This window comes from Megalops cyprinoides, chromosome 19 (assembly GCF_013368585.1).
Source record: "Megalops cyprinoides isolate fMegCyp1 chromosome 19, fMegCyp1.pri, whole genome shotgun sequence".
Classification (NCBI taxonomy): domain Eukaryota; kingdom Metazoa; phylum Chordata; class Actinopteri; order Elopiformes; family Megalopidae; genus Megalops; species Megalops cyprinoides.
Genome location: NC_050601.1, coordinates 11,127,261 through 11,146,439, shown reverse-complemented (window position 1 = coordinate 11,146,439; position 19,179 = coordinate 11,127,261). Strand labels below are relative to the sequence as shown.

General features: G+C 41.2%; 2 protein-coding genes across 3 annotated transcripts; both read left to right on the top strand.

The window, feature by feature from the left end:
- The first annotated feature begins 3,079 nt into the window (after nucleotides 1-3,079).
- Nucleotides 3,080-7,909, top strand: LOC118794319 (nuclear factor of activated T cells 2 interacting protein). Its single transcript, XM_036552551.1, has 9 exons — nucleotides 3,080-3,104; nucleotides 3,724-3,840; nucleotides 3,977-4,031; nucleotides 4,462-4,582; nucleotides 5,160-5,243; nucleotides 5,462-5,693; nucleotides 6,114-6,258; nucleotides 7,135-7,247; nucleotides 7,518-7,909. The coding sequence occupies exons 1-9, from the start codon at nucleotides 3,093-3,095 to the stop codon at nucleotides 7,677-7,679; spliced, it is 1,041 nt and encodes a 346-aa protein (XP_036408444.1). The 5' UTR covers nucleotides 3,080-3,092; the 3' UTR covers nucleotides 7,680-7,909.
- Nucleotides 7,910-8,731: 822 nt separating this feature from the next.
- Nucleotides 8,732-17,691, top strand: spns1 (spinster homolog 1 (Drosophila)). 2 transcript variants are annotated; one of them, XM_036552537.1, is made up of 13 exons: nucleotides 8,732-8,942; nucleotides 10,738-10,944; nucleotides 11,148-11,213; nucleotides 11,758-11,894; nucleotides 12,119-12,270; nucleotides 12,460-12,526; nucleotides 12,831-12,973; nucleotides 13,091-13,243; nucleotides 13,807-13,996; nucleotides 14,628-14,693; nucleotides 14,935-15,033; nucleotides 15,564-15,732; nucleotides 15,860-17,691. In XM_036552537.1, the coding sequence occupies exons 2-13, from the start codon at nucleotides 10,743-10,745 to the stop codon at nucleotides 15,928-15,930; spliced, it is 1,515 nt and encodes a 504-aa protein (XP_036408430.1). In that variant the 5' UTR covers nucleotides 8,732-8,942; nucleotides 10,738-10,742; the 3' UTR covers nucleotides 15,931-17,691. The 2 variants fall into 2 exon arrangements, with proteins under 2 accessions (XP_036408430.1, XP_036408431.1); XM_036552538.1 differs by having other exon boundaries at nucleotides 10,735-10,944.
- Nucleotides 17,692-19,179: the final 1,488 nt, after the last annotated feature.

The following is a 19,179-nucleotide window of genomic DNA, read 5'->3' as shown; positions in this document are numbered from 1 at the left end:
GATCCAGCAAGTCCAAAATGTTGTCAGGATATCGTATGAATACATATCTGTTGAATTTGCTTCTTCAGTTTACCTTAAATATTAATTGCCACTGTCTGATAATAAAACCTCATTATTGTTTGAAGCAATTATTTCTCAGTACAGTTGCAATAATAATACAGTAGTAATACATAATAATATAGTAATACAGAATTCTATGAACAGAATAACAAATTTAAAAAATTTACATCAATGTTTAAAAAATACATAATTGCATTAATACTTAACATTGATATACTCAGTCTTCATAAACAACATATTTAATTGATTTTAACATTCTTAATGTTTAAAATTAAAGTATTCCTTGAGTTTTTCTTGGAATACTGGTATGTCCTGGAGGAGGTAGGAATTTCGTGGAATTAAAAATGTTGTGGCAAAAGCCCTTTAGGAGCACAAGTGCATCCCCACTGGAACAACTACAAATGAGAGAATCATTATTCCAATTAATATTTGTAATTGTAGTGAGCACCATTTTTAAGTCATTACTTATTTGACTCAGTTGGGATTTGACCCTATAATCTTCTGTCATCCAAGCAAACATTCATCAAAGCCACTTAATTGGCTAGGAAATCTATACGTGTGGAAAGGAAAACTGGTTATTACAGAATAAATGGGTATTGGGGAGAGGATAATACAGCAAATACATGTAAGACAGGGAAGATAAGGAAGGAAAGCAGGTGAGTTACAAACTGATAGGATGGAAAGGATGTCAGCCACTGCCATCACGCCCACAGACAGTAATGAAGGCTATTAACTTAATTAAGTCAGGAAGTAGCTGGGGGTGACATAAAGTGCAGACCAACAAATTCCTCAGGTACAACCACTCAGCCAGGGAGTAATAAAACAAGTCACTTCAAATTGATTTTCAAGCTCATGACCAGATCAGGAATGAGACTGTGCAGACACTTGACTTGAACTAATGGGAAAGGTAATTTGTGTAATGTCTTACAAATTGCTCTAATTCATTCTCTTCAAATAATTTGTTGCTTGCTCCCATGTGTGAAGCTGGTGACATCGACAAAAGGGAAACAGGTACTGCTACTACAACGCTTTATGTAGTCTGCGGGTCTTATTTTATGTAAAGTGCTGTTTACCTGTTTACCTATGACTGACATCATTTATGTACCGGCACCTGAAAGGCAGAAAGAGCAAAGAGTCCACTGAGTATTATCTCTGTACATTGGTCTAAAATAAAGAGAGCCACCATGTATTGCACAGACACAAAGTAATCCAGAATGAATGTGGAAGTATTGAAAACACTGGCTGAACATGGAATTGTCAGCTGCAGCCTAAGTTAAGAACATAAACCTCCACAGCTGGTGAGAAGCTACTGAGTAGTAGTACTAGTATTCTAGGCCATATGTTTTGAACAAACTCTGTCTTGTCCTTCTGAGCCACAGAATGACTACTCTGTCTTTTGAGGACATTTACTACTTCGATGAAAATTTTCAAATCCATGAGAAGATATGTGATGGCACTCAAGGAGACTACTGCGGTATGAAGGAAAACGAATGTGATTCAGAAAAACACCTGTGTAGTTAACACAGTGCCCATTCACAAATATTACCCTGACACAAATTATGATTTACATTTACAGCCACTCACATTTCACATTGATGTTCAAACAACTCATGAAAATCACATTATTTATTTTAATTAATTACTGCATAAAACACTGTACATTTTGTTTCATGTCTGACATATCTCTCGGTTAAATATGAGATACGTGAAGCACTTCAAGTTTACCACTCAAAAGCTCAGCAGGAAACACACAATGGCAATACAGCCTTGAGTCAGTACAAACCTGGTAGCTAGATATTGGCAATAATACCAGAAAACACTTAATCTACCGTAATCCTAATGTATCCCAGTGCCAGATCGATACTATATTTTGAGCGCGGTTCTTATAAGTCATTATCTATGTACATAATTGATTTTAACAAAGGCTGAAAGATCGAGGGAGCATAATAATAATAATAATAATAGATGGATAAATACATTTTAAAATTAAGATTTAGTTAAAACTATCAATGACTAAGTGTAACATAGATATGCTGAATAGAATTCTGGATTTGTAATGAAATTAAAAGGCTAATTTGTTAGTCTGCAGTTAGGTAAGTCTAAGATGTGTCTAGATTGCCCTCTCTCTTCGTTACTGATATAAACTAGTGCCTGAAATGAACAAAGTCATAATCTATGGTTCCAAAAGAATGCACCTATTTATACACACACCTTAGGGTGGTTATATTCATGTGCCAGCAGTGCTTAGCTGTCACAGGAAATATGACATCCTACCATCTAAAAGACACTCATAGGTTGTGAGGCTGTGTGGGAGGAGAGAAAGAAATAGTCACACAGAAAGAAACTAAAAATGACATTCAGAACACCTGCCAGTCAATTGAACTGGAGGCCAGCTTGAGCATGACAGATTATCATGTTAAAATAGGGCTTGTTTTGCTCCTTTTTACATATAACATTATGCTTGAATGTCACATCTAAAACCAGGCAAGAGGAAATTCCTGTAGCACACCCAAAGTGACCCAATGCATACAATAAAGAATAAGCAGGGTATGGCAGTGGGGTGGGATTGTAGCCAAAGGCTGAAGTTCCACAGCCCCTTAAACTCACTGGATGCTATATACATTGCCTTTTTTTGCCCCTTTCACACAGTATTGATGTGGATTTAGTCTGATTTGTAGAACCTGTTCTTAGAAGTGTAACCGGCAATACCAGGGGCTGAGATGTGGAAGGAGGACAACTACTGTCCAGCTTCGTTGCAAAACGTGAGGGTTTAAATAAGTACTTATTACCAAGATGGCGTGAGAGGTATAGGCTAAATGACATGCAATTTTCGGAACTGACATAAGAGAAAAACTTATATATGGGTTTGAATAGTGTCGTAAGTCGTTTCCGTTAGTGAACCAACCACGACCCGTTCCACCCATCCGCAGAAACTTCTGTTTTCTGAGCCACCCTCCAGCACAGTAGGTGGCGATATACACCTTTAAATTTATTCAAATCTGCCATTAAATCCATAGAAGAAAAAGAAGAATATGGCTGAAAGGGTAAGTTTCGTTCTCTAAAGATATCTAGTTAACTTGGTATAAAGTGTCTGACTAAATCGGGGCATGGAGGTGTCTTTATGTTTCTGTAGTTTTATTTAGTTGATGAATATTTTTTCTCCCGTGAAGCTAGTTAGCTAGCCTATTGTAGAATTAATTATCTATAAATTGCTTATGAAATGTAACTGCTTAGGTAGCTACGTTAGCTACTGCAGTCTACTTCAAATAAGCCGTTCTTCTGAAACTAACACGCTAACATCCGTTTAGAGGCTATGATTAAGAGAGCGCCCATTTATTTGTCAAAACAGTTTATGTCTTTGTTTCGTTTTATTCAGACGTTTCTTGTTGGTTGTTTTTCATTAATAGATAAGTATTTTTAGGAAGAAATTAACGGCTCTGATCAGTGTATATCGACGAACAAGATTTGGTTAATTTTCAAGCTAAATGAGGAAACCTACATAGCTATGTATAAGGCTGTCGATATCGGTCCTGTCAAGTACCAGCCAGCGAGCAAGAGCTAAGTGTAGCTGTGTGTTTTTGTATGTTTGGCTGCAGTTAAAGTTCATATCGATGCAGTTCGCTACAGCTACTGTTGCTTCTCTAAACTCTGGACATCTCCTAGGACATGTCAGACAGTGACAGTGATGTGGATGGCCCACCGCCTGTCAGGCCGCCACCTAAACGGCGACGCATCATCGACCCCTCTGCTGTGACAACTGTACCCATTTACTCCAATAAGGTGTGTTTGATATTACTGGGCTTTCAAGATTTGTCTTGTCTAAAGACGTTCTGTTGAAATTAAAACCAGTGTTATTGCTTTGACTTTATAAGGGCATGTATGGTTTTTTCTTTTTTTTTTTATTTGTGTGTTTTAGGTGAGCAGCAGTCTGCAGTTGAAGTCATCTGTCTTCATACATACTGACAGTGCAGGTATACACACTCATTTCCTTTCTGGTACTATTTTTTTTACTATTAAGTTTTTCATTGATAATTAATGAAAAAATGTTAGTCCTGATGAAGAGGTAAGGCTTTAAGCTGACAACACCTCATTATGCAAACTAGCATTAATTCAGAATTCAGAATTCTGTGTCTTTATGTCTCTGACAGTTGAAGGTAAAATTATTTTCTTTATTTGAATGCCGTTGTTTCATAATGATATCTAGCTTTAATGAAAGGTATATGTTATAGAAATGACACTAGTGCTCAAAATGGCTGTCTGATTAGAAATATCAATATTTACATAAACCGACTGGCTCCCTTTCTTGTAGGCTGGCCCATTGTTTTATATAGTGTATTTTCTTATGTTGATTATGCTAAACATTGGGACTCTGCAACAGTATTGGCATTTCTCTCTTTGTAGGTGAAAATGAAGATATTCCGAAACTGTGGTCCCAGTCACAGCCTTCACCCCCAAAGAAAGAGGAACCAGACATCACTGTTCTCTCAGACTCAGAGGAGGATCCTGAGAAGGATGAAAAGCAGTGAGTAACCTTTTTATTTCTTTACTGTGAAGTGCGAAGTGTCCTCTTTTAATGTTCCAACGATATTTCTATTGTGGCAAAATTTCATTATAGTGTTTTGAAGGTCTTTAATGTATTTACCTAAATTTCTTTAATTGGTTGCTAAGTTTCCACAATGATGAGTATTAGTATATGCTGTTATCAGTGATATGCCCATAAACACTAGTTTCATGAAAGACTTAGCAAACAGGTTGTTAGTCAAATCGCTGACTAAGAGATGTGTTGCAGCTTACTTTTCACCTGAAAGTGAAGTGTCACATTGCTCACAACATTTATGTGCCATCTTTATGGCTAGTTAACATTTGGTACAGTGTGTGGAGAAAGTATTCACTCCCTTGAAGTTTTTTTTCTTTTGATGTTCATGAGATTAAAAGAGGAAAATAACATTGATATATGCAGCTTTTTCTGTAGATATACTTTCCATTCCACATACAGGAGTAAATAGTAATGGTCATGCAAAGAAAGCTGAGAAATGTCATAGATCATGAGTGGTAAATAGTCACCCCTTTATCCTCTTTTTGCTTGCAATTTTTTGCAGGGAAAGTTTTCATTCTGCATCTCCACCCCCACCCCCTAAGAGCCCTCCAGTAAAAACCCCCAGACGTGCAAACAGAAAGATACGGTGAGCTGAAGTCCTAATATTCGCTTGTATTTTGCACCCTTTGCAGGTGTTTGGCCATTTCTGTTTGCATACCACATTTGTCTACCCCTTTCTCATTGTGAAAGCTTATTAATGCAATGTCTTGTATTACTGTGCATTCTTTCTCATGGATTTTACTCACATTTTCAGTATATAATTCACTCATGTCAGTACCCGCGCTGTCTCTCTCTGTCTCTTAGAGAGATCAACAGAAGGTTAAATGCCATTGGTTCCCTCCTGTCACCATCGCATGATTCTGGGGCAGGGGCTGAACACCACAGCGCTGCTCATGATCACGGTGACGATGATGATGACGATGACATCATTGTGGTCTCCACCCCTGGCTCCGTGCCACCAGCCAGTGACCAGTCTCGAGAGATACCCCTCAAATTCCGTTGCCGCACTGACCTGTACAAGATTCCCGTGCAGTCAGTAAGAAAGCAGTTACAATCGTGCTGTGTTGTACCATGTTGTATATTTGCTGTATGATACAGTGGTACATGTGCTGATCATATTCTGTAATTTCATTTTAGTATGTGGGCAACCTTGGCCCTACAGCACCAGAGATGCTTCATGTTTGTGTTTCATCAAATCTTAGTCGCAGAATAAGATCAGTTAGTCAGCTGTAATCTTGCAGACCATGTGTTCATAGTATTCAGTAATTGATGAGGTGAATTGACTTTTGCCAAGTATGCCAAGACCATGGTTGTAGATTCTTGACGTTCACAAATAGGGAAAATGCTACAGTATTTTACGAAGGCATTGCTCTTGAATACACCTACTGCATGCAGCTCTGAGCAGATTGTACTGAACATGCAAGAATAAACGCTAACCAGAGGTTTGTAATTACAGACGGCTCCTTTGAGCACGGCAGTAAAGCAGCTGTCAGTCAAACTCAGTGTTCCACCTGCCCGCATCCTTTTGTTGAGAAAAGAGACAGAACTTCCTGTTGACTCCACAGCAAAAGAACTGGGATTGGGCATTGCAGACATCATTGGTGAGATGACATTTGATCTCTGTTGATGAACTGCCTGTTTTTTTCCATTTTTCCATTTTCTCCCCAATTTGGAATGGCCAATTCCCTGAATTTTTGGAGTGCCCAGTTTGTCATCAATGTTTGGTCCCATTGCACAACCCCCACTGTCAATCTGGGAGAGCGTGGACAAGCACGTGCCCTCCTCCGAGACACGTGATGTCAGCCGCTGCTTCTTTTCACACTGCGGTCCACAAGCTAAGCTAGCACAGAGATGAGTCGGAGGAAGACATTTCATATGCAGCTTTGGCACGTGGACCACAGGTGCCCAATCAACCAGCAGGGGTCGCTGTTGCTAATGGGACCGAAGCCCCTGCCGACGTACCCACCCCTATCCCCGGCGGAACGAAGCCAATGTGTTCTGCCTGTGAGCTCCCGGTCACTGTCGGCTAGTGACACGGTCGGGATCGAACCCGGGCCATAGCTCGGAACGAGTGACATAGCTCGGAACGAGTGCTTTTACCGACTGAGCCACTTGGGAGCCCCTGGCTTTTGCTTTTTGATATTACACTCTAGGGCAGTGTTTCTCAACCCTCTCCTGGAGTACCCCCGCTCCAACACAGCTGATTCAAATGATCAACTCGTTATGAACTCCTGAAGCTGCTTAATAACAAACTGATCATTTGAATCAGCTGTGTTGGAGCAGGGAGAGATCTAAAACATGCAGGGCAGGGGGTACTCCAGGAGAGGGTTGAGAAACACTGCTCTAGGGTCCACCTGGCTGGTGTATATACTATAGAATCTTTTGCCCTCTCATTGTCATTGACTTATAATGTTTGTCCAAACAATGTGCTTTACTTTATCTTCCACCCACCAACATTATAATCTCTCTGCTTTCAGACTGTGTGGTGATAGCAGATGAGGACAAAGAGAAAGAGAGTGACAGTGACATCATCACTGTGCGACTACAGGGCAAGGACAAAGGGTCTACTCAGGACTACTCTCTACACAAGGTTGGTATTAACTGAAGCTAAGTATGCTGCATTAGGTACAATAAACTGAATATTCTGTGAATACAATAGTATTATGCTGTCATCGTGTTATCATGCCATACTAAAGGTCTGTGCTTATACTTATGCCAATGGTGAGTTTGTATTTCTGTGTGATACAACACATTGTATAAAATTCCTTCAGAGCAAGAAATATTGAATTAAATTGAATCAAATATTAATTTATAGTGTTCTACATTAACCTCACTCTCTCTTCCACTCTCTCCTTCCCAGGAAGCCCCCCTTGGCTCCATCCTCTCTCAGTATCGCGCTCATATGGGTGTTGACTCTAGGCGCAAGGTCCGTTTTCTGTTCGATGGGTCAAAGGTGACCGATAGCCACACCCCCTCCCAGCTGGACATGGAGGATGGAGATGTTATTGAAGTCTGGGCCTGATGACATTGCATCACTTGATGACAGAACTGGAATGTTGAGGCTTAAAATCTAGAGACAGAGGAAAAGGGAAACTCCAGAGCATCCTCTAAATCTCTCTATGATCTCTCTCTCTATGATTTGAGAATCAAATAATGAATTCTGCAGTCAAGCATAGTGCAAACTTATTGTCTGTCAGTTTCACAGTCTGACATCTTCTAGCAGGTTGTACATACTTCATTCATCCTCTGAATTATTTTTAAGTGTTTGTAAGTGTTTGAGTTTTACTAGTATTGAATGGAGATGTATAAGGATATAAATTTCTTTGGAATAAATTTTTTTTTGTTAAAATACGGACATTTATTTTTGTAATGTGTTTATTATGTATGAAACCAGAGGGGTGATGCAATGATTCAATAACTCAAAAATCTGAAAAAGGGGGTTAAAACATTTGGACACAGCACACATTACACATGTAATATGTTTTTCCCTGTGGAATATCACTCATCACTTTGAGTTGTAGAAGTCTAAAATCTGAAAGGACATGAAGACACAGCAACATTTATAATTCAGTTAATCTGTCCTGCCTGTAGCATCACGCCCACAGAAGACTTTAATTTTCACACTTCAGTTTGACTTCAGTTTTCACACTAGTAACATATAGTGGAACATTAACTTCAGTTTTCCCTATAAAGAATGGCAGAATGACAAAGCCTCAATTTATCCATGTTCAATCACCTTGGTCACTAATCTGAGGTCCCCGATATTGATTTCCCTATTTTGTTCACTCTACTGTCATGCTTATTCATGGTGCAATTGTCAGTTGTGGCAGCTGTCAACAGAGAGCATCGTTACTGAATTTCCAAAGGGGACACCTCAAGTGTAGACTAAACAGAATCGATAACTTAAAACTGTTGGAAAAAAAATAAATATTTGAAAAAGACTTTAAATTGTCTGAAGACGACATTTACAAGGGTTTATTTATAAAGCAAAGCATAACTGTTTCGATTATGGTCACTGACGTCAGCGCAGTGTTGTAATAGTCATGTGAGTTAAAACGGAAGTTTATACAAATGCAACATGGCGGCAGTTAGTGTTCGAAAGAAACACCGCAGTTAGCAAGCTAGCGGACTGTCCAAGAGAAGAAAGATTAGTATCCGTGAAGAGGGAGCAGCTGAAATAAACGGTGCTTTATCAGAGAAAACGAAGTGACGTTAAAATCAAGGACATAAAAGCAAACAAAATTGGAACGCATCCTGTTTTGCAGATCACTGCTCTAATTGCCAGGTAAACAAAAACAAAAAGTACCGTTAGCAAGCTAACCTGACGGCAAATCGTAGCTAAAGGTACATTGCAAACAATAAGGTCTAGCCAATTAACGTTACCTACGGAAAAGAGCTACCTAACTGTATGTAATTTAGACTCATTTTGTGTTGATACTTTTTATTACTCGACAAATGTAGCTCTAGCAGCCAGCTGCAGTGCTTGTTTGAAGCTACTCATTTAGAGTAGAGTAACGTTTTCTAAGTTGGCTAGCTAGCTAGTCAGTCATTTTGTCTAATTAATTAATTAATTAATTGATCAGACTGCTACGACGGTATCTTACTCTGTTGTGACCACTGCGCTATTTGATAAATGGGGATGACTGGGGAAGGCTGTATTGCTCCATAGCTTGTCACGAGTTTTAACAAGTTTGCAGAACAGCTAACATTAGCTGACTAGTTGCCTGACTCGTCTTTATCTTTTGGGTCTGTGTGGATCTTGTCACAAACGATGTGACGCTAGTAACTCGTCAGTTAGGTAATTAAACTAAATTGGCTGTACTTTGTAAGGCCGCGCTGCATGCAGCGAGTTTGATAAGCATGCATTTATGCACTCTTTGGTGCGCATTATAAACCCGTGACAGGTGTAAGTAGCTCTGAACCTTTGCCAAAATACGAAAAAAATGGATGAATAAATAAGAATCAGTAATACATTCAGTAATTCCGGTATTACACATTCGATTCCAAGCACATCGACGCGAACTTGTGGCCAGTTTGAGAATCAGTACTAGCGATAAAATGCAATGTACTGAGAAAAGAGGCCATGCTGTTGTTTAGCATACAAAAGAGGAACTGTTTTGGAGTGTTGCTTGCCAAAACCCGTTCTTATATCAGTTGTTTCGGTTTTAGTTTTCCCGTATCTGTGAGGTAAATGGCAAATATCACAGGAGCATACGTTGTGCAGCACCAAGACCTGACCGTTCTGGCCTGACAGAGTCCGATTGTTGAGTTGAAAATTCCTAACTTATCTATAAGGTATAGTGCATGTGTTGTTGAAAACAGGCTCAGATCACAGGGAAACAGGAATAGGCTTAAATCATAGGTAGACCTGAGTGCATTCTTTCTCTGTCTCCTTTGCAGTGTCCACTCACTCACAGTGGTGATGTTGCTCATTTAACATCTAGTTTGTAATTATGTTGTCTGCTGTGCCAATGGTAATGTAGTCTTGAGACTAATTGAGTTTGTCAATGGGTATTTGAAATATTAACTTACACACATACACACACACACACACACAAAGTCATTCTCCTTACACCACCCTGTCATTCACATGACCGTGTCATCTAACATCTGTCATGGGTTGTACGGCGGACCTTATCACTTTCCTTATCGCTGGGCATTTGCGTAACCACTGGGATTCAGCCTTCCATCATATTCCTTTTCCAAATTACATTGCTGCAGTTGCAGCTGTCTGCCTGAAACCTGCTTGGGACTACCTGGGGTGATTCAATGAGGCACAAGGAATTGTCTTTATTTAATTTGTGCTCTAAATTTAAGCCTTTAAATTCTTTCCTTGACCACCAAATGACCCCAGGGAATATAACGGACTGATTCCTCTCTCATTCTGTTACATCGTCTCTCCAGCATTTTGGTGCAGTTTTGTCATGTATACTCAAGTTTGTAGGCACGTGTGATATTTAATGCCAGCCTGTACAATACAGACAGCCTTCAATATTCATTCTGTGTGAATGGGAAACCCCTGTGTTTATTTGCCGTGGTGTGTTCAGTTCCCTTAGACCTTTCGGTCTCTGTTCCAGCAGCAGTGATGTCCCTTACAGACCCCAACTCCGATTCTGCACCCTTCTTCTCGGACGACAATGAGGGTGAGGAGTCTGGTGAACCAAAGACAGAGCTGGCAAATGAGGAGGAGCCTGTCAGTGGGGTGACCGATCGGAGGGCAATTTTGACAGTGGGTGTGCTCTGCTTCATCAACCTGCTCAACTACATGGACAGATTCACTGTGGCTGGTATTGTACTGTTCTTTTCTTGGTTGTGTCACAACTGGAGTGTAATCAATCAGAATCAATTTGTGCATAGTGTCAGGCCAATCAATGTGCATGCATTGAAGTGACTCACGCTTGCTTTCAGTTTTTGCTTAGCTCAAGTGTGTGCTATGGTCCTTGTATCTCCCAAGGTGTGTGAAATATAATACTCAGGGTCTTTCTTTCAGGTGTTCTTCCAGATATTGAGCAGTTCTTTGGAATTGATGACAGCATGTCAGGGCTGTTGCAGACAGGTGAGAGACACTGCATGAAAAACCTGTTTGTCGATTTATCTTTTTAATTATTTGTTTTTATTTCTTTATGTACTTTTATATCAGCATGTTTCAGGCATTAGGCCATGGTATACTACTCAGCACCATGTTGTGGCTGGTTCAGTGTCTATAGAGATAAGCACAGTAATGGGTTATCAGTGCTGGAAACACAGTCAGGGGGAAGTGCGAATGCTGAAACGTATATGTATGGGGAGGAAGCTTGCATATATGGAGGAAACCAGAGAAAGAGAGGGAACCTGACTTTTCTATTCTCACTACTTGAGCGCTTTGGTATTACACTGTTTTGCATAGTCATTTAGTGTATACTGCTATATACTGCTGTGACTCAGTTTCTTTTGTCAGACATTTATATTTGATCTAACGTGTACAGTCCTGAAGTGAGAGTGCTGCTTAAAGGTCAAAATGCCAACAGCTGAACTGTTCAAATTCTTTGAGAGTTTTACTGGTAATAGTGTCCAAATTATAACCCATCTGCCCTATATGTTTCTCTCTCTCTGTCTCTCAGTGTTTATCTGCAGTTACATGTTTCTGGCTCCAGTGTTTGGTTACTTTGGAGACCGGTACAACAGGAAGCTGATCATGTGCGTGGGCATCACTTTCTGGGCTGTCGTCACGCTGGCCAGCTCCTATATTCCTAAAGGCGTGAGTTCATAATGCTCCTAAAGGCGTGAGCCATGAGTCTGTGTGCATCCCCCTGTAAACTGCTCCAGCATGTACTCCAGCATGTACTGTGACTAGGTGTTAATCTCTCTGAGCATCCTGGGCTATTATTTGGTCTCAAGGAGTTTCATGCATTGCACTTTAGTACTGTGTTCGTGTCTATGATAATTATTAAATCTCCACCCCTCCTCAATTTGCTCCCACAGTATTTTGGAATCCTGTTGTTAACTCGAGGTCTGGTGGGAGTAGGTGAGGCCAGCTACTCCACCATTGCCCCCACCATCATCGCTGATCTGTTCATCAAAGAGAAGCGAACAAGAATGCTCTCAGTCTTCTACTTCGCCATCCCCGTGGGCAGGTGAGAGTGAGCAGTGGGTTGTATCATACACTCTGAACGACAGGACAGTGAGCTTGAGGCAAAACTATGTAATTCTTAAAATATTAAGACACCTAGCTTATTACATGCATAATGCATATTGCAGCATAAGGAAATGAGGGTTAAGTAATTGGTGTAATTATTTGCCTGTTTAATGTCTCCCTTTCTTAGTGGTCTTGGTTACATTGTGGGGTCAAAAGTAGATGATTTGGCACAGGACTGGCACTGGGCACTCAGGGTAAGTCAGTGACTGAAAAGAACTTGAAAGCAAGTGGATCAGAGCTCCTGATCCTGGTGGACACTGTGAATGCAGTGTGTGAGAGAGAATGTGGCTTTCCTAGACCATATTTCCATTTGTAGTATTTGCATTTCATTTTATTTTTTTTGCATTGGTAAATCATATACTGTACACAAAGCCACATACTTGGTTAAGTCAGTGTTTTGTTTTCAAATTGTTGTGTTGTTGTACAGTAAAGATATGAGTTACAGAAAGATGCAGATCCTCTAATTTCTCCATACATTCTTGTAACCCCCTTTCCCAGGTGACTCCAGGTCTGGGTCTTATAGCAGTGCTGCTGTTGATCACAGTGGTGAGAGAGCCCAAGAGAGGAGCCATCGAGGCACGGCCTGAGCACAGCCTGCACAGAACCAGCTGGGCTGCCGACATCCGGGCCCTAGCCAAGAAGTAGGGCCTTCAGCACCAAGAGCTTCCTCTTATCCAGAATAATCTGTGTTGTGTCCATTAGCAAGAATTGCCATATTCATTTTTGTGGTTCTTCTTTCTTCCTCTTTCCCTCTCCAGTCCCAGCTTCATGCTGTCCACCTTTGGGTTCACCGCCGTGGCCTTTGTGACAGGGTCACTGGCCCTCTGGGCCCCTACCTTCCTCTTACGGGCTGCCATCTTTACAGGGGAGAAAGCCCCATGCTTCTCTGGGCCTTGTGATACCTCCGACAGGTGAGAGAGCAAAGACAGGTTATCCTGCAAACAGGTGAGAGTGGAGACAGGTGAAAAAATGGAGAAATAGCGAGATTTTTATGCATTTAGGCAACTTCACCTGATCAAAGGACAGCTGTAGACAAAACACAGCTTTTATAAACTATACTCATTTGATTAGGTTCATGTGGTCTTTGCTCAGAGGTGAACATTTATGCTATCTGTAACACAACACAAAAACAACACATGGTTCAGTTAGTGATGTTTCGAGCTGTGTAATGTTACATTTTTCATTTTATGAAACATTTTATACCACTCCATGCGCAAAAAGTTGCCACAGCAAGGCCTAGATTAGATATAAAACAGAACAAGAACAGCAAACAGAAGAGACTGATTAGGCACCATTAAGAGAACCTAATCAGTTTGGAGTATTTGTTTCAGCTCTAGTGGGAACTGAATGAAAATGCCTGGAGAAAAAGATGTAATCTTTGTGTTCTCATCCTCCTGAGGCTTGCCTGCACTTTCATTGCTACTTATACAAGGTCACAGTTATTTACTGTCTTCATCTCCCCTTTTGTCCCCAGCCTGTATTTTGGGATAATCACCTGTGTGACTGGGGTGCTGGGTGTGGGCACTGGTGTAGAGGTGAGCAGGAGGCTCAGGCAGAGGACCCCTCGGGCCGACCCCCTGGTGTGTGCCGCTGGCCTCCTCCTCGCAGCCCCCTTCCTCTACCTCTCCATCGTCTGCGCCCAGGCCAGCACCATTGCCACTTACGTGAGTCTCTCTCACTCTCCTTTTTGCTCTCTCCTCCTCTCTCCTCTTGCATTTTGCCTTAATGATTTTCACTTTTTACTCAACCTGAGCTTTTGCCAGGTCATCTTTCACTTTTGCTGTTTTTTTATCTCTGCATCTGTGTCTATACATTTTGTTCCCCCCTTTATGCAGCCTTATTTTTCAAATCTGCAGTCATATACTAGGCTTGTCTCATGGCTACACACAAGAGTGCTTAGGCAAGAAGAATACAATCCTTTGATTTGCTTGCACACAGCCAGTGGCCGTTTTTCACACTACAAGTTATGAAGCTCAGTATACCAGTGTGGGCACCCGTTGGAGGATAGGTTATTCTCCACTGACGTCATCTGAGCAACTTGCAGATGCTTGACAAGTCATAGGGTGTCTGAGAGCGGTGAGACAAGCGTACTACTGGCTTATCTTCCCTCCTCTATCCCAGGTGGAATGAAGCCAGCTCGTTCTACTCCTGTGGGCTTCACCCAGGCCGTAGAGCTCACCTCTACCACTGAGCTACTTAAGAGCCCTGACCAGACATTTATGTGTAGTCTGTTTATAGTCTGTATTTAGTCATGCTCTATACTGATGATATGTTTTCTTTTTGTTTCTTTTTAAGGTGTTCATATTCCTCGGAGAGACCTTCCTGTCAATGAACTGGGCCATTGTTGCTGACATACTTTTGGTGAGCCCCTCTCTTTCCCTCTCTTCATTCTGTTACTGCAGATCTATGTTCTCAGACTTGACATGGTTACATGTTGCAGTCCGGTTTGCCCATAGCATTATCACTTACCACAGATTTTGATACGTCGTTGCTCATCTTCTGATAGCTTTGCAGCATGCGTACTTTTGAGGTAAACTGAATTGTCTGAATGATGGCGGAATACCTCAATTTGATTGGCCCTCCCTCTCTCCCTCTGTATCAGTATGTAGTCGTCCCGACGCGCCGCTCCACGGCTGAAGCTTTGCAGATCGTTGTATCTCACCTGTTTGGAGATGCAGGGAGCCCCTACCTCATTGGAGTGGTCAGTGTCATCAGTCTTACGCACACTCACATTCACACTCACACTCACACTCACACTCACACACACTCTATTGCTATTGCACACATATTGCTATCTCTTAGAGCACCTCAGATTCAGTACTGACCTCCCTTCATTTTATGTGGGTGATGTAATTTTGTTTGCGTTTTGGTGTAGTTTAATTTGTTTTGGTGTTATGCTCTTAAGACTGCTAAGACTGTTTTGTTAGTGCTGTCAGCCTCAAGACCAGCTGAGGGGACTCTTTCCAGGCCTCACCTTTTTGCGCTACTGAATTTTGTAATGATAGGAATGCACATCACTATTAATTAAATCGATGTAAAATGTTGCCCTTGTTGTCTGCTAAATTTAGTTATTGGCCTGCATGCTCTGTTATATTCTGACCTTCCTGACCTTTCTGACTGTTCTGACCTGCATGCATTGTTATTTGTTATCCTGCAGGCTAGCAACATCTCCACTTATGAATGTCTCTCTTTCTCTCTCTCTCTCTCTCTCTCTCTCTCTCGTGCGCTCAGCTGTCAGACTCCCTGCACAAGTCGGACTCATACCTGTGGCAGTTCCGCTCCCTCCAGCTCTCCCTCCTGCTCTGTGCCTTTGTGGCTGTAGCGGGCGGGGGCTTCTTCCTGGCTACCGCCTTGTTCATCGAGAGAGACCGCCACCTTGCTGAGAACTATGCACATTCAGGTGAGATTAAAGGGGCAAATAAAACACCACTTTTAATCATTGTCTGCATTTCTGTTAGAATACTTTGCTTCTGCGTGAAGATTTAATATGCTAATTGATATGTCCTTCTCTTTTCTTTATTTGTCAGATGATGAACCAATTGTTGTGCCTAAGAGAGGCAGGTCCACAAAAGTACCTGTGTCCAGCGTTTTAATTTGACAAGAGAGAAGGGACGTGGGAAGATCTGCTCTGTTTGGGGAGAACTGCATACTGTTTGCTTTCACAGATGTAACTGGGGGAGCTTCCAGTCAATTTCACTGCGGTGTTAGGATGATCACTAATTGGACTGTTTCCTATTTAGGGAATTTTTTATGATTATTTATTACTATTGTAATTTTTTTTGTTTATATTGCGGTTACTACTTATTTTGGTTGGGGAACACTCAGACCTGGTTGAACATTTTAAATGGCAATTTAGTAAAAAAAAATGCAGAGCTTATGAAATTTAGTTTAGAATAGCTATACTACTTCCTGTACATTGTTATTTCTGTAAATCTGTCTGTATGTCACCCTGTCACTTTTCTACAGTGAAAAGCATTATTAAACTGACTGGGCTGGCAGAAAATGCACGTTTCTGAAGATAAAGCCGTGGCTAGAGAGATACTGAAATACATACAGTGACAGAGTACTGAACAGGAAGATGGGTTAGCAGAAAAAACATCCGTTAATACTGAGGCAAGGCTGTTAAGAGTATATTGGGTAGTTGGAGTGTAAATGGTTGAATAGCACAGTACTGCAATTGAGTAGCCACAGCTATAATGAGAGTTTAGGGTGATTTGAGGGGTTTTAAGTTCACAGTCGTCCCCCGTGCTCTCACCTCACAGTGACGGGGTTTTGGCTAAACGGAGTCATACATCAGTGACCAGTTGCACTAAAATGCTTATGTCAGACTTCAGGGAAATGTCCTTTATCCGATTCAGCTGTTACAATACTGTAATTTGGCTTTTGATTTTAACCCACACCTGTGGGATTTCTACCAATAACCTGTGTTTCCAATCGCTGCAACGTGGCCCAGCCACACCCTGCACTCCAAAGTGATTCAGGGACTGGCTGTTGAGAGTTGCTGAATTAACCCTGACAGTGCTCTCTCCGCTGTGCCTCCGTTGTACATTCTATGGCCGTTAAAGGTTCTCAACTTCCCTGGTTTGATTCAGAATATTGCTTATTAAACTACATAACGTTTTCATAAAGAGATTTCACCTGATGCTCCTGAAGTAAATTTTAGTCATAAAGTTTTCAGTATAATACCACACAAAAGGCTATAGTTTGTCAATCTATATCATGCACTATGTTTTACCCTACTATAGTGTGTATTGCTTGGGTTTTGCTTCAGTCTTTTCCTAATAATCTTTTTTTACCATGGTTGATAATGACTTGACCAGCACCTAATTTTGTGTAACCATACTTCATCAGATCTCGAGGATAATACTTCCAAAATGATTTTAAACACTGGAGAGCATTTTCTTCTTTTTAAAATGTTCTTCTGGTGGTGTATATTACCTGTCAAAGAAATGGAGAAATATAGTGGTTTTATATGACAGTTCACCTTGACCAGAGAACACCTATAGCCAAAATGTCACTGTTACTCTTCATATTTGGAATGTAGATTGTTCTCTAGCTCTGGAGACATGCTGTTCATTTGGAATATTAATAAGGACTTAGACATTAGTGTATTTACTTTAATAAAATTTAATATTATTCACTAGATTTTTAATGTACCTGGGGTGTGGTGTGACATTAAGTGGAGGGAGAGATTCCTCTCATTTTCCAGATATGCATCAGTTTTTTTGGAAAAAAAATGAACACAATGGTGGTATATTCTAACAATGCATTATTTTGGTTATTTCAGAAAAGACATGGTTAACAATTACGATATGAATTTGCTTGCTAGTGTTATTTTGTTGTAACAATTTTTTAAAGATTAAAGGACTATTAAATATTTGCATCAATCATGTAAATATCTTTGTCTTGTGAATGTGTTTGCTTGGGATCGATATCTGGTCTCACTCTGGGTCTGTTGGCTTCTCATGGTCTACCCACTTATGTGTGTGTGTGTTGGTCTTCTGATGCATTTTCCTGGAAGGGACAGTTGAAAGACAACTGAACTAGAACTGAAAGACAGTTGAGTTAGGAATAATACGTAAGCCACAGAAATGTATTTAAGGAAGTATGGTTAAGTAATGTCTCTCGTGATTTATTAAAAGTGCAATGCCACAGTTCCATCAGTCCCATTTGTGGTTGAGACTGACTAGGACTGGGGTTGGATCCAGTGAAGGACAATGTCGCCTGAAATTCGCGATTTCGGACAAATCGAGGACCTCTGGAGGGCTACTGGAAGAAGGATCCACGAGGCTGAAGACTCAGGAACTCAAAGGAAACCTGCTGCAGGGTCAGGAGGGAGACCGATGCTGCTTGGGGAGGAACAGTGCAGATAACTTGGACTTTCATACTTTATAGAATATCCTTTTTGGTGAGTCTAGCAGTATTACTTTCATTACAATCTCCATTATAATATCCATGGATGAGCAAAATGTGAAATTTCAAATGAAATGGGTGTTTAGAACAGCTACAGTTCCTGTTTTTTAATGTCCCTCTGCATCTCCGCCGTCACTCCACTGCAAGCTTTTCCTCTCGGGTCAGTGTGCTGACTACCACAGTCTTGAAAAATGCTGATAAAGAAGATTTTATGGAAGAGAGAGAGGCTCAAATGCACATAGAGAAGTGAAACATGAGAGTGGAACAGTGTTTTTTATGTTTACAGATTACTGTTTATTTAAAAAATTAAATTATAGTGGGTCCTTGTGTGGCATTGAAAAGGGTTGAAGGGCACAACGTTTCCTTTCACTGGCCCCTGCTAGAGTGAATGTGGCGACTAGGGATGGCCCCCCTAGCAGGCCTCCGAGATCACATCGCTCTGTCCTTTCCCACTATGCACTTGCCTGGTGTCGGTTTCTCTTCTGCCTCAACAGTGTGACTGAGTTCTGAAACTCAACCATTCTGCTGTCACAGCGCTGGCCAGTCCTGACACAGTGCCTGCTGTCAGTCACTGTCCCATCCTCCCGCCTTTTGCTAGCACAATTTCTTGCCTCATCTCTCGCCCCTTTGTTACACACATCACCGTTTGCCCGTGCCTCATGCAGGTTCCTGGGTATTTTTCGTTACGCTGTCTGTGTCTTCTCTTTGAAGGAGAACCAATCACTTCCTTCCGCTCGTTTAGTTTCCTGTTTGCGGGAGGCAGAAATGGGGGCAGGTGCGGTGTCGAGGTGCCAGCGCACGCACCACATGGCGTAACTGGCCTCCCAAGCTCCCCAGCATAGCACAGAGAAGGGGGAATGTTTTCAATGAGGTTTGCACACTGATGGGGTACCATGCTACAGGAGCAGGTCAATGTTGACACCCTGGCTGATCA

Bases quoted from the DNA above. Each gene is read 5' to 3' on its own strand.
- LOC118794319 (XM_036552551.1), top strand. The intron at 5,694-6,113 runs GTAAGAAAGCAG...TTGTAATTACAG, and splicing joins ACAAGATTCCCGTGCAGTCA to ACGGCTCCTTTGAGCACGGC. The intron at 6,259-7,134 runs GTGAGATGACAT...CTCTGCTTTCAG, and splicing joins GGGCATTGCAGACATCATTG to ACTGTGTGGTGATAGCAGAT.
- spns1 (XM_036552537.1), top strand. From the start codon at position 10,743: ATGTCCCTTACAGACCCCAACTCCGATTCTGCACCCTTCTTCTCGGAC. The intron at 12,271-12,459 runs GTGAGAGTGAGC...TCCCTTTCTTAG, and splicing joins TTCGCCATCCCCGTGGGCAG to TGGTCTTGGTTACATTGTGG. The intron at 14,694-14,934 runs GTGAGCCCCTCT...CCTCTGTATCAG, and splicing joins TTGTTGCTGACATACTTTTG to TATGTAGTCGTCCCGACGCG.